General features: G+C 36.8%; 1 protein-coding gene across 1 annotated transcript in view; it reads left to right on the plus strand.

Moving 5' to 3' along the window:
• LOC110448656 overlaps positions 1–20,917 on the plus strand; it is a 69,578-nt gene extending 48,661 nt beyond the window's left edge. Inside the window, exons 2-3 of the mRNA XM_021495023.1 lie at positions 6,752–8,604; positions 18,779–20,917. Of these exons, the coding sequence (XP_021350698.1) occupies positions 6,752–8,604; positions 18,779–18,793 (1,868 nt within the window). The 3' untranslated portion in view covers positions 18,794–20,917. The remainder of the gene's footprint in view (positions 1–6,751; positions 8,605–18,778) is intronic.
• Positions 20,918–22,588: the final 1,671 nt, after the last annotated feature.

Raw genomic sequence — 22,588 nt, forward strand, 5'->3', positions numbered from 1 at the left:
TAGCGGAGTCTGCAGCTTTCGAAACTGAAATATCTGAGTTAGTATGCATACATTTTGGTGGATCGGACAGGGCAGATATGTCACTCTCTGTGGTTTCTGGTCGACTTCAAAAATGACATATTATCTTACCAGATGAAAAAAAAGATCCGTGAATAAACTCTCTATATTAGTATGTCTCCTGGCGCAATAGATTGTACCCGAAGTTTTAAGCATGGAAGCTAACATCTGTTTTTATCTATGTATTTTTTCTTCAGAATTTTTTTTTTAAACAGATTCAAAATACTTCCAAATGTACCCATATGATCCTTGTAGGATATTTGTTCGTACATTTGAGTTAAAATGGGATGTGATATTGAATAAATGTACTACCATGCTATATTGTGGTTGGTATTCCAAAGCAATCATTAAAGCGTCTGACAGTCTTCATCCACTAGCCCTCCACCACTGGGTCGCGGGTTCGAGACATACATCTGTACGTTGGGCAGCCGCCAGGTACTGGCCGTAGGTCGGTGGGTTTTTTTCCAGGAACTCTGGCTTTCCTCCACCACCAAAACCTGACACGTCCTTAAAAAACACAAACAAACCGAACATTAATGCGATGTTTAGCAATTTCAATGCTACACTCAAGTTGTCCATTGTAAATATGTATTCGTTGTACATGTATATTTTAACGATAGATTTAGAATAAGCACGACGCAGCACGAAAATTGGTCCCCGCCAGAACAGAAGTGTAAACAGTAACTACATGAGTAGTTAAGTGTTCTATGGACTACTTGACTACACACAATAAAGATAATCATCAAGTACCGTAGACTTCCTGATCGGTAATATACCATGCCATACATACAGACGTGGTCCTGTAAAGCGAATATATACCTCACTTGTGTAAACACAGACGTAGCACGCGGCAAAAATCGTATCAGTAGAGCCAACTTGCGTCCAATATGGCCGCAGTTTATGACACGGCGGGCCGTTAGATCTGCAACACGCAGGCCATGTCACGGGGGTGTTTATGTTGTTTTAATTTGTCTTGCAAGAGGTTTTGTTTAAACATATCCTGCTAAAAAAGTCAGTCAGGGCTCCTATTATTTTGAATCGTCAGCGGATTTGTTTATGTAATCGTGAATTAATCCAAGCTACCTTAACACCTGTTTGGATAGGTCAGCCATTTTGACTGCAAACCTACCATCCCTCCGTCGGAATTTCTATTTCCTGGCTTCTCGCGATGTTATGTCGAGAGTTTACAATAGACAGCCTTAATAAAATAAAACTATAAAGGATTAAAAATGGCTATTTTTAAACATTGGTTGTGTACACTTCACAGTTCCGTTCAAATACATTCTTCAAAACACTCAGACATTCAATCCTTTTATTTATGTTCAAAACAACCAACAAAAATAAGATTTCATTCATTTGTGGATTAAGTTACACCGATAGAAAGAACATCTCCGGTGGTCGGGTAGCGCAGTGAAAGGCGCTCTTTAATTTCTTTATACCAATATGGCCGGGGTTCGATTCCCCTATTGGACGTGATAATGTATTGGGTCATCTGTCCGGTCACGTGGGTTTTCTGCATATACTCCGGTTTTCACCCGACATTAAACCCTCCGCTCGCTTACATTCGGGCAATCAAGAGTGATTAATATAAGTTTGAAAAATTTGTTTCAAAATAGTTATTACATAGATAAATTTGTATATATATTTATAATCATCGACTCCACACTTTTTAGTCCGTCGCTCTGTTATTAAGCTAAAGGCAATTTTATTTCGAAGCTAGAAAGGTGACTTTGACAGAGGCCGATCTAGGCTTCCGTACTTTTTACTTTGACTATGTCCAAACACCTCGGGTGATCAGGCGTAATTGTCGAGTTAGTTTCGCTTTTGCACATTACTTTAAAGAAGAAATCGAATTAGAAGAGCGAGTCTAGACACGGGGTTTAACCGAGTAAGCTCCTCGTTCTCTCATTGTCCGTGGACATCGTTTCATTAAGGCCAACAGGGCGTTCGGGAGGTGTCTATTAGCTGGTCCGAAATTGTGTTTAGCCAGTGTTTTCCGATGGATTATAGTTAGGGACCGCCATTGATCCCCATCACTGGTTGCCCCGGGTTACTTTACATACTGTGTTTATTCGGCGATGGAGTGTTTTTGCTTCCCAATTCAAATATTTTCTTTTTTATATTGATGTCCCCCTCTGCACTCTCCTTGATTGATAAGAGCACGGCGTATATCTTTCTCTAACTATCGGTTTAAAATAGATCCTTCATACTCTAATTAATGGTTTATAAACATGCCGCCTCCCACATAACTCCCATACTCCTAATGTCCTCCCTATCACGTGGGAATTCTAGTAAGTGTATCGCACTACATATATGTAAACCATCTTATTACTCAACACTCTGCAGTCTTTATCTTTACAAGTACAAGTAATGTCGGGTTTCTTTATCATTCCTGCAAGGTTAAGCTGTTGCGCACTTGTGTTTCAACACTTTCGAAATGAACGTAAGATAAGAAACTATCTATCTCACACTTGAGTTTTGCATACTTTCAAAACACACATATGGATTTACCATTTCAATTTATTTTTTGCACGCATGACTGTTGCATGTTTTTAAAGCACAAATGAATTTCCCCCATTCAACCCTGGTTATTGTTTTATTTCGAGACAATTTATGGATCGACATATTCGATACACATTTTCACTTAAGGGGCAACGGGGAAGGGGGGGGGGGAGATATATTTATAGTTTGAGTGTTCAAAGACTAGAATATTTGTCCAAAGGTAAGAGGAACAATATTGCATACTATATCCTTTGTCTTCGATATTCCACCGTGACTCAGCTTTACGACTGATATAGCAAAGAGGGAATATGAGGTTAGTCACAGTGACCTACATTATATATGATGTTATATAGAGGGTTAGTCACAATGACCTACAATATATCTGATGTTATATAAAGGGTTGTTACAATGACCTACATTATATCTGATGTTATATAGAGGTTTGTCACAATGACCTACAATATATCTGATGTTATATAGAGGGTTGTCACAATGACCTGCATTAAATCTGATGTTATATAGAGGGTTGTCACAATGACTTACATTATATCTGATGTTATATAGATGGTTGTCACAATGACCTGCATTACATCTGATGTTATATAGAGGGTTGTCACAATGACTTACATTATATCTGATGTTATATAGAGGGTTGTCACAATGACCTGCATTAAATCTGATGTTATATAGAGGGTTTTCAAAATGACCTACATTACATCTGTTGTTATATAAAGGGTTAGTCACAACGACCTACATTATATCTGATGTTATATAAAGGGTTACTCACAACGACCTACATTATATCTGATGAGGGTTAGTCACAATGACCTACACTATATCTGATGTTATATAGAGGGTTTGTCACAACGACCTACATTATAAAGGGTTTGTCACAACGACCTACATTATATCTGATGTTATATAGAGGGTTAGTCACAACGACCTACACTATATCTGATGTTACATAGAGGGTTGTCACAACGACCTACATTATATCTGATGTTGTATAGAGGGTTAGTCACAACGACCTACACTATATCTGATGTTACATAGAGGGTTGTCACAACGACCTACATTATATCTGTTGTTATATAAAGGGTTAGTCACAATGACCTACACTATATCTGATGTTATATAGAGGGTTAGTCACAACGACCTACATTATATCTGATGTTATATAGAGGGTTAGTCACAATGACCTACACTATATCTGATGTTATATAGAGGGTTAGTCACAACGACCTACATTATATCTGATGTTATATAGAGGGTTAGTCACAATGACCTACATTATATCTGATGTTATATAGAGGGTTAGTCACAACGACCTACATTATATCTGATGTTATATAGAGGGTTAGTCACAATGACCTACATTATATCTGATGTTATATAGAGGGTTAGTCACAACGACCTACATTATATCTGATGTTATATAGAGGGTTAGTCACAATGACCTACATTATATCTGATGTTATATAGAGGGTTAGTCACAACGACCTTCATTATATCTGATGTTATATAGAGGGTTAGTCACAACGACCTACAATATATCTGATGTTATATAGAGGGTTAGTCACAAAGACCTACACTATATCTGATGTTATATAGAGGGTTGTCACAATGACCTACATTATATCTGATTTTATATAGAGGGTTAGTCACAATGATCTACATTATATCTGATGTTATATAGAGGGTTGTCACAATGACCTACATTGTATCAGATGTTTTATAGAGGCTTAGTCACAACGACCTACATTATAACTGATGTTATATAGAGGGTTAGTCACAATGATCTACATTATATCTGATGTTATATAGAGGGTTAGTCACAACGACCTACAATATATCTGATGTTATATAGAGGGTTGTCACAACGACCTACATTTTATCTAATGTTATATAGAGGGTTAGTCACTGTGACCTACATTATATCTGATGTTACATAGAGGGTTTGTCACAATGTCAATGACCTACACTATATCTGATGGTATATAGAGGGTTGTCACAATGACCTACATTATATCTGATGTTACATAGAGGGTTAGTCACAACGACCTACATTATATCTGATGTTACATAGATGGTTAGTCACAATGACCTACATTATATCTGATGTTACATAGAGGGTTAGTCACAATGACCTACATTGTATCTGATGTTACATAGAGGGTTAGTCACAACGACTTACAGTGTATCTGATGTTACATAGAGGTCACAACGACCTACATTGTATCTGATGTTACTTAGAGGGTTAGTCACAACGACCTACATTATATCTGATGTTACATAGAGGGTTAGTCACAACGACCTACATTATATCTGATGTTACATAGAGGGTTAGTCACAATGACCTACATTATATCTTATGTTATACAGAGGGTTGTCACAATGACCTACATTATATCTTATGTTAAACAGAGGGTTAGTCACAACGACACTTCAAAAACGTGTTGCTTTAAAAAGAAACTGTTTACGGATTAAAACGAAACAAGAATACATCCAGGCCTGAACGATTTATTTCAGGAAGATTTTTGCCATGTTTTATAATAAAATATTGTACTTTGACAGAAAATGATAACTGCTGTACTCTGACTAATAGTACTGAGGTTCCCATATCAATACTTTTGTAACTGTGATGATGAGGAAGACGCAGCTAAACCTACTAAAATGAGTGTACTACATGTGTAGAATTGCTTGTCAATGAAACAGAATCGTATAATTTATTGATTGATAACAGAACTGCTGGTTTCCCTGAAGCTCGCTTTACTGTCATCAACTCACCTCAAATCGTGATTTGTCGTAAATGATTCTGCACTCTTTTAAAACACGTAAGGGTGAGCATAATGTATGTTTAGTCAAATTATGACATTTTCGTCAAGGTCTTGTGACACAATTTTTAGTAGTGTTGCATAGTCTGGAGAGATATTTAAGTTTCGAAACATTTGAAGACAAATATGAATAATGATTTTGCACAATTTTAATGTACAAAATAGATTGCCAAGTACTTTGCTCTGTTATAACGCGTTAAAATATGTTTCACACGGTTTGATAAAAAATAAAGACGAAGATGACAACGGCATTTTTTTAAACGAAGCATTACAAAGATCCCAAATGTCGAATGTATCAATTTTTTATTGCATTGGCAGCATATTGCAGAATGACAAAGTTGAAATTTCAAGTTGTTTTATTTCTCATAGGTGATCATGTTAAATGGCAAGGTTAAATAGTTGTTGTGAGGCCAACTCTTAATAGATGTTGACGAATTTTCCCGAGCACAAAATCATTATTTAAATTTATTTAAATTTATTTTCTCATGTTGTTGTTTGAGGAACTTATGGCAATGTTTGAAACACAATTAAAAGTGTTTTCGTTGCCGATATACTAATTGCAGTTAATAATTGTTTATCACAAAAGTTTAAAGGTGTGTTCAACTATAAATTCGATTTGCAAAGTCCGTGGCAAAAATAAGCATTGATCTATCGTTATAAACAACAGTATTTTGATAATTATGTTGTTGTAAAAAACATTTGTCAAGATCGGTTTAAAATTGATTCACAACAAGTTTTTGGAATTCAAATTTACTATAAATAATTATGTAGTACAGAAATAAACGTTTATATTTGTAAGCTAACATAGCAAAAACCTGCAGCACTTCGTGTATTTTTAACACATTATCAATTATATTTCGCTTTATTGCGTCACTAAACCACAATTAGTCTTAAAATAAGTGAGTCCCTATGCTCTGTATCATTCAATGAATGTTACGACATTTTTAATTAAACATGCATGTACCATCTTGATAGTGTATATGGCGTATAATACGTTTCAAACCATTTTGTTTGTATTTGCCAAGAAATGCATGGGCCCGGATTCATGAAACCGTTCTCATGCTCAAACTCGGATTTTGTGCTCAAGTTTATTTTCTTTTTCCGCTGGTAAATTAATCTCAAATCATATTTTTCCATGGTGTTAACTCATTTGAAAGAGACTTGAAGCAGAACACTGTTTTCAGTGTTTACATTTGACTTTTTGATTTTAATGAATAACAGTTAGTTGGATCTGAGCAAATAATCTATGTTTGAGCATGATAACGGTTTTATGAATAATATGCATTAATAACCTATATATAAATATGACTAATTGAATCAAGCAATCGTTAAGAAAAATCAATTTTGTATATTTGCAGGCATCATATGGTCGTCCAACATCGACTTCCTGTTCCCAAATGAACGCAGAGGATGGAGTGACTTTAATGCCCGTATGAACAACACCGTAAAAAGTAATGCATCCGCTTTTAACGTCGGAATCATCTATACGCTTGGAGATTCAGTCATGTCACCGGAATTCGTCTTCTTCGTATCGGCGCTTGTCGCATTTACCGTTCGGTACGCCTCTGTATTCTGGTATACGAACAAGGCCTTGTCATTAACGTTTGCTTGCCAGCTTCTTTTCATGAGTGTGGAATCAGTTTTCGCCTATACGGGATTTTCAATATTATACAAAGTGACAATAAATTATCCCACATATAGTCACAACCTTTCCCTAGTTTTGGGTCCTGGAGGCACGTTGGTTCTTTATCTATTTGGCGGTACTACTATTCTTCTTTCGACAATAACCGTATTTTATTACGGTTCACATCATTTCCACGAAAAGTTCAGACTCGTTGACCGGAAACACAATCCTGAAAAATATGTTCGACACAAGCGGAACTATAAAGGACCCTGTAACGGATATGTATCTCACTCATGCGCAGTCGGAACTCTGGTACTACTGGCAATATTCAAAGGTCCAATTCTGTATGATCTGGTCTCTATATATAGACTCACGAGCGACAACCTCGTTCTGACATGTGTTGTTATTGACGTTGCATATATGGTATGCTGGATTTGCCTGTGGACTCTACTTACCATAAAGGAGCAGTGGCTTTTCCGAATATTGGACTACGCCAATGTAGGCGAGCCGATATTTGTCATAAAGAGTGACAGTCTGTTAAGGACGCCATCAATTTCCATTGGTTCAATTGATCTCAAAGATATCCAAATGTCACGCGGAAAGAGACCAAGTTCGATTCCGAGTTGTGACATCACTGTGAGTGAGAGCGGATTCGACGAGTATGAACCGGCTCCTTCAGAGGAAGAGGAGCGTTTCGAACTCTCTCTGCCAACTGTCAGTGAAAACCCGGATGGATGTGATGATGACAGCAGTAGTGTGATAATGAGGCGCTCGCGGAACAGGCGTAGTGGCGGCCAGCGCGTGACGTTTCATGAGACCGTTCGGCGGTCAAACGACAACCTTCGCTGTCAGTCACCACACGAAGGCGACACACGTGTCAATGTCACGGCAGACGTGCATTCAGGAGGCCGGAAGGGGATGATATCTCCTTTCCGACGAAGTTTATCCGACATTGATACCAGAGCGGCGTCACCCATTTACAATAAAAGTTCTAGTTTACCAAGATTTCATCATCATTCTAAACAGAGGGAGGATTTCACGGAACCGCTCTTAGAAACAACACATATTGTTCCTACTGCGTCACAAAACCTTGAAACATCTGCCTCTGTTTCGGAATCGGATACAAAGATACAAAGTCCTAGTAGCAAACCGCCCCGGCCTCACAGCTGTTCTGACGGAGTCCGGCAGACGCCTGTGGTGATTAATTATAAACCGTCAAATATTGACACAGCCGAACAACGCGAAAAACTGGACAAACAGAGTCGGTACAAATCTCCGGACAAGGTTCATCCTAAAGATTCTAGGTTGACCCTCAAGGATTTGAAGGACGCCAATACAAACAACGAAGTGAAACTTAAGCTTTTAAATGACAAAGACTATAACGAGATAGGCGGGGAAAAGCAGCCAGACATTGTTCCAAAAGATAACTCCGGCCATCTTTATCCTAAACCTGTTCAAACTTTAAGTAGCGGAAAAACTGATATTTCTCGGAGAGATTCTGCAAATTATTCCATGACGTCATCACAAGATAATTCCTCCAACGATTCCGACCACGGTCTCAACCACTCGCGCGCCCTCTGCAGTCAAGTATGATATTGTTTCTGATGTTCAACCATTCTTGTTTTTGGCGCGTTGTGCATGCGTTTTTATTCCCATACTCACAAAAACTCCAAGGTCTTTCGTTGACGGTAATGGAATTTAAATTGACAAAAAATGTTGCGTGTGAAATTATCCTATTTATTTTATGAGGCAAACCACGAATTGGTACTAAAATCCTTTTAAAGTTAAATGATGTATTTTTTCTTTAACAAGCAACACGTTCCTTAACTTTCTACGATGTTCGTCCGATTCAATTAAAATTAGAGACTTATTGACTATGGGTGAAAAATGCATTTTGGAATGCCGCTCCTAATTGAATCACTAACATGTTGGCATGACCAGTTCATCCCTTTACACTGAATTCATCTGTCCTTCATCACATCAAATAACCTCCATGTGCCATGTGTATTTCATCAATGCTACAGACTCCTTGTTGAGCGGTGATGTCGGTACGGTTTATGTCGAATGCATCAACGATGATCGCATCATGTCGGGTTATTCCGGCAAACATCGGGACAATGCCGATGCTTCGACGGAATAAGCCGATTTGATGTGGCGCGCAACCTGACATGGATTAATACATATCGTCTAATATTTGTAACATTGTAAATATCGTAAATAAAATATGCATGATCGCAAAATATTTAAGTTAGAAAATTTACACCAAGCTATGGCAAAGATGTCAGCAGCAATTCTGTATTCTCACAATAGATCGAAATGCAATACATGTACTTCTGTGTCCAGTTGTAACAAGCTTCCTCAAATTGAATATAATAATTATAATCATCTTTTAAAAATAAATCCGAATGTAATTAATTTGCAAGCAGAACTATGCATATTAAGTTTACAGATTTATCTGTTATACCAACAGACTAAAACCTGTATTACAATATTTTGACATTCTTTGTTAAGAACCGTCAGTGAACTTTCATAAACTTCTGGTAAGTCGATGATTTCGCCATATTTGTCCGTCTGCTTTAGAATCGGCAATCCCATGACAAAGATTACTGGTATGTCAAGTAATCGACTCACCATGTGTTCGACTTATTAGTCGGTGCCCACTATTCTGTTGTTATGTTTTATCCTCTATTAGACTCTCGTGTAGGCAAGTGTTTTTTTAGAAAATGTTTGATGGTACTTAGCTTGTAACTTTAACGCAGGAAGCTTGATACAGCTGGGCGCTGTACGTTTTCAGCATGATGAATGGATTTGTAATGTTTGTATGTTTGTTTATTGCATAAAAATGATTGAATGTGTTTCTGTGTTCTTACATCCTGTGTTTATAAATGCATAATCTTCGTATGTATGTACGTGTACTACACACAACATTTGTTAAACGTCATTCATACTACAAAATCGCGTCTGAAAGTAATGATGATTTTTTTATACAATATATAATATATCATATACATGGCCAAAATGTCCACAGTATACAATACGAAATGTATAATATTTGAAAATTGTAGATAGTTTTATAATTAAGCAAAAATATTTTACTATAAGTAAGGCTGAACAGGAATGTTTACGAGTAGATATTTTTTTAGGTTTTAAGATAGAACTGGTATTTCTACAATCTTATCACGTACAGCGATCTAGGAAAGATCCTGTGGTATACGTGTGTGTATATATGATTAAACTTTGAATGAAACTGTTTGACAAAAAACAAAATCTAAAATCTGCAAGCTGTGTAATAAAACAGAAGTTATATAATCATCAGTTGCCGACTCTTCAGATACGATATGAAATGCACTTTTTTTCAACTGACAGCTTACAAAAAAGTATGGGCAATGTTCACGAGATATTTAAGCCGGAATCTTGGTTCCCGAACCCGTGCCAGCTTTTATGAGATTGTGTTAGGATAGATCGTAGTAGGATGGGGTGTGGATGGGATTTGTAGACGAATATTGAGAAGGCATTATTCATATTTGTACGATATGATAAACATCAGCATGCATTGTTTTCTTTTAGACAGGCATAACATAAAACTATCAAGCAGAAGAACTGCCAGATGTTTTTATAGACAGAACCGTTTGGCATGAATTGTACGGAAAAATCTTATTCATCAATTTTCTTTTGTTATGAATGATTTTTTTTTATGAAATACCAACCTATAACATATTTTCACCGACTACACATGATTTGCAAGAGAACAGGTCTTTCTATTGAGAAATGATGCTGGTATCAAGCGGTGGAGATTCCTTGCATCTTAAACATTCTATTCACCTATAATTTGAGAAATTCGCCTCCTGTTGTGTTGTACTTTGGCTTTCGGAGATAAGATGTCTGTGTTCATAGCAGCAAGTAAGCGGGAAATAGTTTCTTGGTAGGTATCCACTGTTACCGTCTTTGAAATTTCCCTTTCTCCGGACATTATTAGTTATCTCTGGGTTAGAAGGTGTCTACGGGCTCATAGACCCCGTCTGGTCTATAAAGGTCAAAGGGGTCTATGGGCCAGTAGTCCCATCCTAACCCGGACGCCATCTTTGTTGTTATGAAGAAAGATTCTAGTTTGAGTTATCTCCCCTCGCAAGAGCTTTGATAGACCCCGGCAGAGCGGGGTCTTTAGAAATATAGACCCCGGCAGGATATCCAATCAGAAAGCGTGTTACAAAAAAAGGGTGACAAAAGGATATACTCGAAAACTGAAAACCACTCGAGTGTTTCCGTAATTCAAAACTACAAGCACGACGGAAACACCCGACTTCAGTGACGTAAAAAGCACTCTAAATACACCGACAGGTTTCTGTATTTTTCGTGCATACATGTACCTCCGGAAAAGAGAGAAACATGACACAATATAAAATAGGGGACATTTGGATATAATTACAATAGCGACATGTTAATAGTGCGAAAATGTTCGGATAACCTCGAACCCGATTTCACTCCTTGCTTGAATAAAAAAAACTTGTGCTTCTGCTTCACTTGACGACTTTCAACTTCAACTTTCTTCAATTCCGTTCGACTAAAGCATATTTGCCAACTTAAATTTGCACGCGCCACAATGGTTCAATGTAGCTTGCTGTTACAATAAAAAAAAAGGTAATTTGAAAATAAAAACGTTTTCTTCCATGTTAAAGTGAAAAAGACAACATATATACATATTGAGAAGCAAGGCACTATCAGTTACATACCTAATACTAATTCAAGAATGTCCGTATCCTTAAGACCCCTGTGTCTTCCGAAACGTATCGTGAAAGTGCTAATGTTACAGTGTAATTATGCACTTGCATCGTGCATAAACTGTCGTTTTTGTAATGATTTGGTTTGGTTTTTGTTTCTTTTATTACTTTCTATTAACACCTATGATTATGTAAGGACGTGCCAAGTTTTGGTGGTGCAGGAAAACCGGCTTATCGGAGAAAAACCAACGACCTGCGGTCAGTTCCTGGCGACTGTCCAACGTTACCGTACGCGTATAGGCCTCGAACTCGCGACCTAGTGGTGGAGGGCTAGTGGTTGTAGACGGTCGTCACAGATGCCTTAACCACTCGCTCACTGTGTATCTTAACATCTAACATCTTATAATCAATAGATATTTCTTGTTTGATCCTGATTAAATGAGATAATATATATAAATATATTTTAATTCAATCATATAGTTCATTTCATTTAAAGATATCTTTATTTGAACGAAGTATATCTCTACTTTTTCTACATATATATCTTTGAAAAAAATGAAGATATCGCTATTTCATTTAAAGATATCTCTAATACTTGTGCGACACCTCTATGGGTATTAAACATTAAGTTGTTTTGGCTTTACTTGAATACGATTTGTCAAATAAGCGATTTCTTGACATAAATATAAATATATATTGGTACATGTACATACAATATGTACGTAAATATAAATCAGAAATTATAACTTAAATCGCGTTTGGTGTGGTTTAGTATTGTTTAACGTCCTACTACCAGCTATGGTCATTTAAGGACGGCCTCCCCTGTGTGCAAGATGCATGCGTGTAGTGTATGCGTGTGTGTTTTGGGAGGCTGCGATATGTTCGTGTTTGTCTCCTTGTGATAGCGCGGAACTGATGCCGACTTTATAGTGCTACCTCACTGAAACATACCGCCGAAGACACCCATCCGGTCACATTATACTGACAACGGGCAAACCAGTCGTCCCTCCATTAAATCGCATGATGTTCTCCCTTCAAATGGACTCAAAAGACCAATCAAGCCCTAGGTCACAATATCTTTTCAGAACGCTTAAACAGCCATCTACAAAGTTGCTTATTGTCACAATGTAATAAAAGTGACCTTGACTTACAGCTAGGATTGGTCGTTACTAGTAGCCATTCACTGTGAGGTACAGTTGCAGGAATAAAATACTTTGAATTATTCATGAATACGGCTGTCGGGAAGGAAGTTGCAACATTAATGATTAGAGTTCATGAGGTTGACCATGACCTTTAGCGGGTGTCTACTCGAGACCTTACACATCGACGAGTAATAGACATATAGATAAAAGGGCTTCAGCTCCACGCGAACATTTATCTCCTAACTTTGCAAGTGCAACTGTCTCACAATTCTTCAGATGTGGCTAACCTTGACGACATTGATATCACCAGATACGTTCACGCTCGTAGAAAGGCCTCATTAGCTTGCAAGGTACATATACATGTAGCATTACTCAGTCCTCTACGGCTGCTTATTTTCTCTGTGTTGTCCAACTTATTCACTCACGCCAGGGCCATTTTCGAAAATGCACAGAAATGTAACACCTGAACCTGGAAACGCTACCATGGCACCATACCCTATCATTATCTTAACTTAGAACTTACCAGAGGTACCTAGAGGGCGACACCTCCTGAAAGAACGTCTAGATCAGTTAGAAAAACACCGTCAGGACCGCGATACCTGAAAATCCCCGTTTTCCTTTATTTTAGTGAATCCCTAATGAATGACCCCATATAATCATGCAGTGATATATAGCAGGTAATCTATCTTATTACGTGCCGAACTGGCACCATACACAATGCTCTAAATAGATATACACATATATCTACATTGCTAATTACGTTAATTACCACCTTCCTTAAAAAATCATTTAAAATTGATGAACTTTCATGTATACATCGTAAAATTAAATTAGACTCTGTCAAGGTCAAATTAACAATATTTTAAGCATAGCCTAAGATGACAATGTAGGTGAAGTATTGACTAGTACTACGAAAGAAACACCGACACAGTTTGACCTTTACGGGGTCGTTATATACTGACGATGGTCGTCCCTAGAGATTTTATTATTTACACAGATATATGAGTTGGACAATACGTACAGAAGACATAAACATCCAATATCCCCAACCTATATCCATTCAAACGCACGTGAAAAACACATTTATTTATTTTTTGTAATGAATGACGTCACTGAACAGGGGGCGTTTGATGACCAACACCGAATTAGTGATGACCAATTTACGCAAACGGTGTTACCAACTGTATTGTTATTTTGGCTCAAATAACATGTTATCAGCCTAATTACATTGCACACGATGTAATATGCCCCCATTTCACTTGCGTTGCGTCAGTGCCAATCAGGGTCGGTCAGTAAATTTTGGGCTGTCGCAAAACTGTTCGAGCATTTTCGAACATTTTCGAACACAAATGGCACATCTACGATTCATATCGGTCAGAGTTACGTCAGTATTCGGTCAAAATGGGCCGGTGTCGGTCGGTGTGCGGCAATAGCTGCGTTGATGGTGCGATGATGAGTGTCAGAGTTGCGATGCACTTGGATGCACATAGGACAGACATACGTCGATGTGGGTTAGTGTGCGACGCAGTTGCGTCGATGTTACGCCATGGAGGGTCACAGAGGGTCAGACATGTTGATGNTTGGATGCTTCCCTTGCCCAACGATGGTTATCACCTGGCCCACACTTTCAACAACTGGCTGGACCTCTACCTGGTGCTCGTCGTCTCCTGTTGGAGTGTCTCCGGGCTGCATCACGGCTTTGCCCTTCGTCTTCTTTATTGCCTGTCTTAACGTTTTTCTTGATTTCTTTGGTGGCATGATGCTTTGGAAAACAAATGTATCACTAGCCAATCGTATGTGGCGCACCCGTATTTATAGCAACCGACATTGACCAAACTACAACCCAAGCTGACCGAATATTGACGTAACACTGGCGCAGGCTGACGCAGCATGACCGAATGGCGACCCATGTCTAACCCCGCCAGGCAGTGCATGACGGTCCCTGACATTGTTTGCTGACTGAATGTGACCGAATGTCGACTCAGAGCAACCGACTGTGACGTAACACCAACGCAGAGAAACGCACTGTTGACCGAGTCTGATAAAACACTCGGACAGGCAGGGTTTGTCAGGGTTTGTGTTAGGTCGTTGGGGGTTGCTATTCGGTTAGACTTACGTCACCTTGCGGTGAAGTTCGGTTGATGAGGGTTAGTACTCGGTCAAAATGCTATCTTGGCCTGTCGCAGCCGATTTTTATGCATGCTCAAAATTTGCCGGGGTCAGAAAATGTTCTCTCGGTCACTCTGCGTCAGTTGGGGTTTCTCGACGTCACCCTTCGGCCAGTGCTTGGTTGATATTCGGTCAATCTACGTTCCTGTCGGATGCTGTCGGATGGTGGCTAACCGACACCGACGCCGCCTGTCGTAGCCTAGTGAAATGGGGGCATTTAACGAGTGTTAGCTTACAAATACACCAGTGGTCTCCAGACAGACATAAACGGAAATCTCTGGTGATGGCCTTATGTGCAACCCAGCACGAAGAGATCTAACTAACTAGCTTACATAATCCACAAACCACTTTATACCTTACGGAAACACCCGAGTGGTATTCAGGTTTCGAGTACATATAACGTTATGTCCGGAGAAAGGGAAATTTCAAAGACGGTTACAGTGCATACCTACCAAGAAACTATTTACCGCTGATTTGCTGCTATGAACACAGATATCTTATCTCCGAAAGCCAAAGTACAACACAACAGGAGGCGAGACATTTGGCTGTAGCTTATGCAATTAGTCAAGCCTTCGTGTTATATGCGTAAGAGTTAAAATCTTCATATTACCTGTTAAAAAAACTTTACTTCCGTTAGAAAACAATGATATCCGTGTTCCAATTGGTGCATGTATGTACATGTATAATAGTTCCGGTAGGGGCTAACTGTCAAGCGCGTGTGAAACAATAGTTAAAATCAACTGGTTGACAAAAACTGCTTGATTAACGAACTGATAATTTCTACTACAGACTGTTTTTTAGATGGAATTTTGATAAAAGAAAGTCATAAAAAGAAAATCATAGAATTATTAAATTTTAGGTTTTAACACTTTTCTTTTTAATTTCACTACAATAGTTTAGAACGATATTTTAGTGTTGACCACACGTGTTTGTTTCAGTGACAATAAAGGTGATCCGAGTAAGTACAAGCACGACGGAAAGATCCGACTACAGTGACGTAAAAATCATTCGGAAAACATCGGTAGGTTTCGGTTTTTTTCGTTAATAGATACATAAATAATGCGTCGTGTTTACAGTGCAAAACTATTAGGACTACCTCGGAACCGATTTCACTGTTTACTTTTCGACGCTGAAAATACACGTGCTTGTAACATTGATAATATAAGTGATCCCCGTACGGGAGTAAATCTCAATCTTTTGTCATGGCTTATAAAAGAAGTAAACATATGTAGCCTATAGATAACACAAACGTTACTTCAAAGACGACACATCAATTAATATATTGAGTTTAGTATATTCGTTACAACACATCCACCTGTCAGATCCATCTTCATTATGACATGCATGTGCTTGTAATTAGCTGCCGTCTTTTGATTATGCCAGTACATATTGATATCATGTCACGTACTTGCGCGCCATGCATTAACAGAACAATGCACGTGCTATCACGACAAAGAACACAGCATTTCTAATTGAATTGATGTCCATTGAGTAATTATTCCTAACCTTTGCTGAAAGCCATTACGAACATATGAATGGTAATTAGTAGTCACATGTTAAACGCGTATAAACTTGACTATCGTCATTTATTACAGAACTGTCTCAGTTCCAGCAGGTACAAAGACGTCTTGATGACCATGATTACGTAAACAGATATTTGATATTGAACTTGCTCCGCATCAAGAATGAGATAGCGCTATTATTTTTTGTGCACGTATAATTATGTTGATATATAAAATTAGTTCTTACTAAAATTCTTACAAGACTCGTTGAAGTCATCCTGAGTTCCAATTTTCTGGACAAATAATCGTATTTTCAATATGAATACTGAAAAAGAGTTAAACATACACGTTTAATACGAACATTACAAAGTTGAGTTTTCTCTATTTCAAAAATAGTTTATATTGTTCTGCTAGCTTTCAAGGTTAGAAAAAACAATTATTCACAAAAGCTTCCATACCTTAAAATGTGACACAAGTACCCGTCATCTTCTTCACTTTCACAATGACATTGTCCTAGCTACGATGGGCAACAGTTGGACACCACTGAAGTAATAGAAAAAAATGACAATTAAAGGGAGATAAACGCAAGTTGAATCCTAGACAGCTCGATTCTTCATACCGTTTACGTAAACTCTTCTTTTTTGTATTCATATTGAATGCAGAACAACTTTGTCCCTAAACTTTAACGAATCATAAAGATATATTCTATATTCAGATGGTTTGCCTAATATCACCGATCTGTAATTCAGATGAGGTATGCTAGTGAGAAAAACTAAAGAAAACAAAAAAGAAAATTCGTGAAAAAACACGACCAAATTTTATCTAATTGACGTTTACGTTATGTAAACCTTTCCTCGAACCTATAGCTGTTGAATGCATGGAGACTGTTACTAACATGGTATACCCTCACATAAGTACATACACATTTACAGAATCTTAAAGGCTTAGTTTGTTTTGAACACAAAGAGGAATTGAAAACTTGTTTTGCGAGCTTTCGAAAATGTCTGTATCCTTTGTCAAGCAAAGAGTCAAATGACCGGTGTCTCGATTCTAAACCGCTGAAAGAATCAGTGAAGTCAGCTGTCAAAATTCATAGAGACTTTTCGCCCAATTGCACTCTAATACTGTAGGCAGTCAGGGGGACGGGTTACATGTTTACCCATTCCGCCCCTTAGTGGATGTTCAGAGTCGGGTTACCGGTCATTTAACTCTTTGCTTGACAAAGGAAACAGACGTGCTCGAAAGCTCGGAAAGTTTTCAATTCCTGTTTGTGTTAAAAACAAACTTAACCTTTATTATTCATACCTAACTTGCCGATGAATGGTATTCCCAATTAACAGAACCTGTTACTGACTCCACATTAAGAAATTTCGTCACTCTGTACATCCTAATGTTTATGTAAATGATCTAAATTCGATGGTCAAACAGTTTATATATTGTGTGTGTATTGGACCATTGATAGTCCAGACATTGTGGACATTGACTTATAGCCAACCTAATATTTCACCTAAAAGATCTCTCTCGGATACTTAAGGTGATATCACATAAACTGACGCAGATACATGTAGCTTCCCATGTATTAATTAAATATCTATCTTAAACTATTAAGATATTATATGATATATTACTATGAGATAGCTTTATTGAATGTTACATTGTAATGCTTCTCTATTTAATTAAGGATATATATCTCTTTCATTTACAGATATTTCTAATTCTTTGGCAACGTCTCTTTGGGTATTTTAAAAATGCTAAGTTGTTTTGCTCGAAGTCTGGACATTTTTGAGGATCAAGAAGCAATGTACATGTAATATAGTCCAGAAAATTCCGTCAATCCGGACACCTTATAACTTAGTAAAAACACAACATCCGGAGTGACAGCACGAACTACATTGTACTTAACAATTCAGTTTTCGTAAAGTGAGTTGTCAGTACAATGGATTCCATGAATATTTACATTAATCTGTAAAGTTGTTTATCCTACAGTAAAATGTGTACTCCATTGTTTTATGTATTTCGTGCATAAATAGCAACACCAACAACGAAATCAAGAAAAAACAACAATTGTTATTGAAAGATAAATATTTCATTTATACAACGTTGTTTACATTTTCTTTCTTTTTAAAATCAGAATGANGGTTAACAGGTAATCGAGATATATTTATAGTAAGCAAAATTAGCTTATCTTGACATCATTGTTATTTCTATTTACATTTTTTTTATTTTTCAGAACAAGGCTAGATAGATGAGGGATATCTTCACATCAGTTCATTGACGTCATCAAGTTTCAACACGTGACTGGATGAAGATTTGTGCATGCGCTTTGAATCATCGACATTAAAAGCCGTTCTCAACACAGAAAACACAGAAGCGGATTGAAGAACCGAGTTCAGCTCAAGGACATGTATTTCATTATCTGTTATTTATATCGAGAATCGACAAACACATTTAGACATCTTAACAATCAGAAACATATAACTTTCACATGTATCTGAGACATATATACACGTCATACGTGTGTTATATCGTCATTTTATACAGAGAAGACTAATCTTTACCCAGAGTTGTCGTTCTTTACACTAACTTTCATGTACGGTAGAGATTGAGAGTAGAAAAGGAGTGACGATAAGACTATATTAATCTTATCCAATACAGAAAATACATCCTCAAGTACATATGTACCCAGAGTTGTCGTTCCTTACACTTCACGTTCATGAAAGTGAGTATGGGAAACGATGACTCTAGGTAGAGATTGATGTATGTGAATGTAGCGAACGACAACTCTGGGTAGAGATTGAGAGAAGACAAGATCCTATACGGAAAACACATACACAAATACCCAGAGTGGTCGTTCCTTACACTTCACATACTTTAAGGAAAAGACGATTAGTTCCGTCTTTTCCTGATTAAGCTTTAGCATGTTGGCGTTCATCCAGATACTGATATCTGTCAGACAAGCTTCCAGATTTCCAGATCCTGTATCCCAACTGTCCTGTGGTTTGATGACCATGTAAATCCGTGTGTCATCAGAATAACAATGATAGCGAATGCTGTATTAAGCTTATCTTTTAGAGTAAACTCATCCTCAAGAAAGATCTTCAATCATTAATGGGTGAATTATACTTAAGTATAAAATCACCAAAATGGGTATAGGTCATGTTCAATTATCAAAACTAAGATGAGATATGTTTATCCTTTTTTATCCCATAACACGTACAATATAGAAAACGATACCATTATTTGATTTCCCGATCTGGAGAAAAATCAAAAGACGTGATGTCATTATTTTACTGTGACGTCACAAAATACGATGCTAATTTGCCCTGTGAAATTATAAAAGGAAGAAAGAATATAACCATTTGTGGGATAAAACTATATATTTGCTGCCTATTTCATATTAAATATATTTTCTACAATGTTCATGCAATTATTTTACTACACACGTGTATATGTAAAAAAAATGATGTCGGAGATACTTTTATAATGTGTAGAAGACAATCTTGAAACCCTTGCCTGATATTTAGCTTATATGAAGCTTTCTTATCAATGAATCATTTTCGTTTCATTTGTGTAATGTGTTTTGGATGTTATTGTTCTGTTTCAGTTTTGTGGTCCAGGAAGTAATAACATGTTATTACGTGTCGTTTTATTCCAGTTTGTGTAATTAACGCATGTATTTGCGAAGAGGATATTAATTCGAAACTCAATTATTTTTCTAAATTTCATTCAGAAGAATTTTAATAAGTGTATAAGCTATATTATGAAATTATTTAAACACATATTCATGATAATAAGTGGTCGTGCAAATAACTCTTTATTAATATTACTATTTTTGAAGAAAAATCGCTAAAATAAGTCTATGAAAATAAGTCTCCGTGAACAAGTTGTAGTGAAAATATGTCTTCGTAAATATAACCATTCGTGAATGTAAATCTTCATAAAATGTTTTTTCGTGAAAATTAGTCTTCGTGAGCAGTAAATTGTTTACGGCAATAGACGTAGTAACTCAAACACCCTGACGTCATGCGCTGTATTTGTTTTCACAATTGTGGGCTCTCCTCTCCCTCTAGTTTGACATTTGTTGGCGTATGTCGGTAGATCTAATGTTGCAAATTTAGCTGTACTGGCCACACTGGCCGTACGGAAAGAATCTACAAATATCACGAGAGACTAGTGCTTGTTTTGTGTAAATATCCATGACATAGCTGACATATGTATAAATGCTTTCTGTGTATATTTTGATCACTTGTATATTTTTGCCATTTGTAAATAGACAAACATACTAGCGGTACAGAGTTATTTATTCGTAGGCTAGAATGCGATTATTTATGTACGGATTAAGGGATGAGATAAATTATTGTAAACCTCACATGTTGTTGTTTTTGTTGTTGTTGTTTTTGTTGTTGTTGTTGTTGTTGTTGTTATATACTCATATAATAACGCCTGAAATAGTTGTGACAGGTACATCTCCTGAAATTTCCGCATTATCTACATGTAAAGTCATATTTGCTCATACTAATTGAGAGGCCCTTTACAGAAAAAAAATATAATAAATAAACAAATCAATAATACATTATATAATTAGACACGAACCAACACACATCAGTAGCTATATAGTTGTCTGTGAACCTTTAGGATTTCGAGGGATTCCGAAAGTAAATGGCCTGCCATTTGGCAATTTAAATTCCTGTACTTTTCACATTATCCCTCTCCTTTAGAAATCCACCAACATGCACAATACACCACAACATTACTTCAGTCTGTGGGTAGCTGAGGGGAGGTCACTCTATAAGCTAAGAGCTGCCAACTTGGGGCACATTATCGACTCTGCTCCAAACTCTGCTGACAGCTTATCAAGCTTTACCTGGGATTTGTCCACCTCTTTAAATTTGTTCATCCTACAACTATAATTATAAATTCTGATATTATCACAATAATCATGTAACTATATGTTACTGAGTGGGTAAAGAGAGATCTAGCATGATATATTATACATTGATACTTGGTTATATGAACGACGATATATAAATGAGTATAATTTCATTTGCTCTGCGTCCTTCCCATTGTAATGCATTGCGAAGGCAAATGTTGTTATGAGACTATAACAACATTTGCTTTTGCAACTTCATCAGTCTCTATTGTGACTTCATCAATTTCATTGATAGCAACACTTGATTTGCTGTTCAAAAGCTGTTCGAAATGACTAAATAAAGCATAACTACTCTATCAAAATGTAAATATTTTAGCAAATATTGTTATGGTCCTATAACACACATTTCTATTGATGATAAACTTATAAAAAGCCCTATCGGGCTTTATTTAGTTTGTCATCAATAGCATTGTGTGTTATAGGACCATAACGGGCTTTTAATAAGTTTGTCAGCCATAGAAATGTGTGTTATAGGACAATAACAACATTTGCTAAAATAATCATTGCAGCTTTCCGATTCTTTCCTGTAGGAGATAAAATGTAATGTGGAAAAAAATCTAGCAGTCAAACTACAGTTGTCTTCCACTATAGTAAGCTGACTATTCATTTGACGGCTTTATATATAGCTATTAATAAATTCAATTAGAAATGTTTATTCGCTGGAATGTACGTATTCCTCTCCGACTGATATCAGAGACACATACAGATGTGATGGAGTCGACTCTTTATCATATATTATATCAACTACGAGAACTTGCATATGAAATCAACTTATTTAAATAACAATATTCTGATTTACACTTTTATACTTACCCAAATTGCAAAATTGACATTCGTTAAATGATAGTATTGACAATCATGAAGGAGTAGATTAACGAAGGTGAAACCAAAATGCCTCAAAGCAAACAAAACAACTTCAATTACTACATGAAATACATTTTGAATCAATTTATTCATTTCTGGACGATTCGGTAATATATGCATTACATGCAAACGTGAAATATTAACATGCATATCAAATGTAAATACATTTTAGTAATGACTTATTCATTCAAATATAATTACAATGTACATTTAAATGATAGTAAGTTATTGATAAAAAAATATATA

The sequence above is a fragment of the Mizuhopecten yessoensis genome, unplaced genomic scaffold, assembly GCF_002113885.1.
Source record: "Mizuhopecten yessoensis strain PY_sf001 unplaced genomic scaffold, ASM211388v2 scaffold4123, whole genome shotgun sequence".
Classification (NCBI taxonomy): Eukaryota; Metazoa; Mollusca; class Bivalvia; order Pectinida; family Pectinidae; genus Mizuhopecten; species Mizuhopecten yessoensis.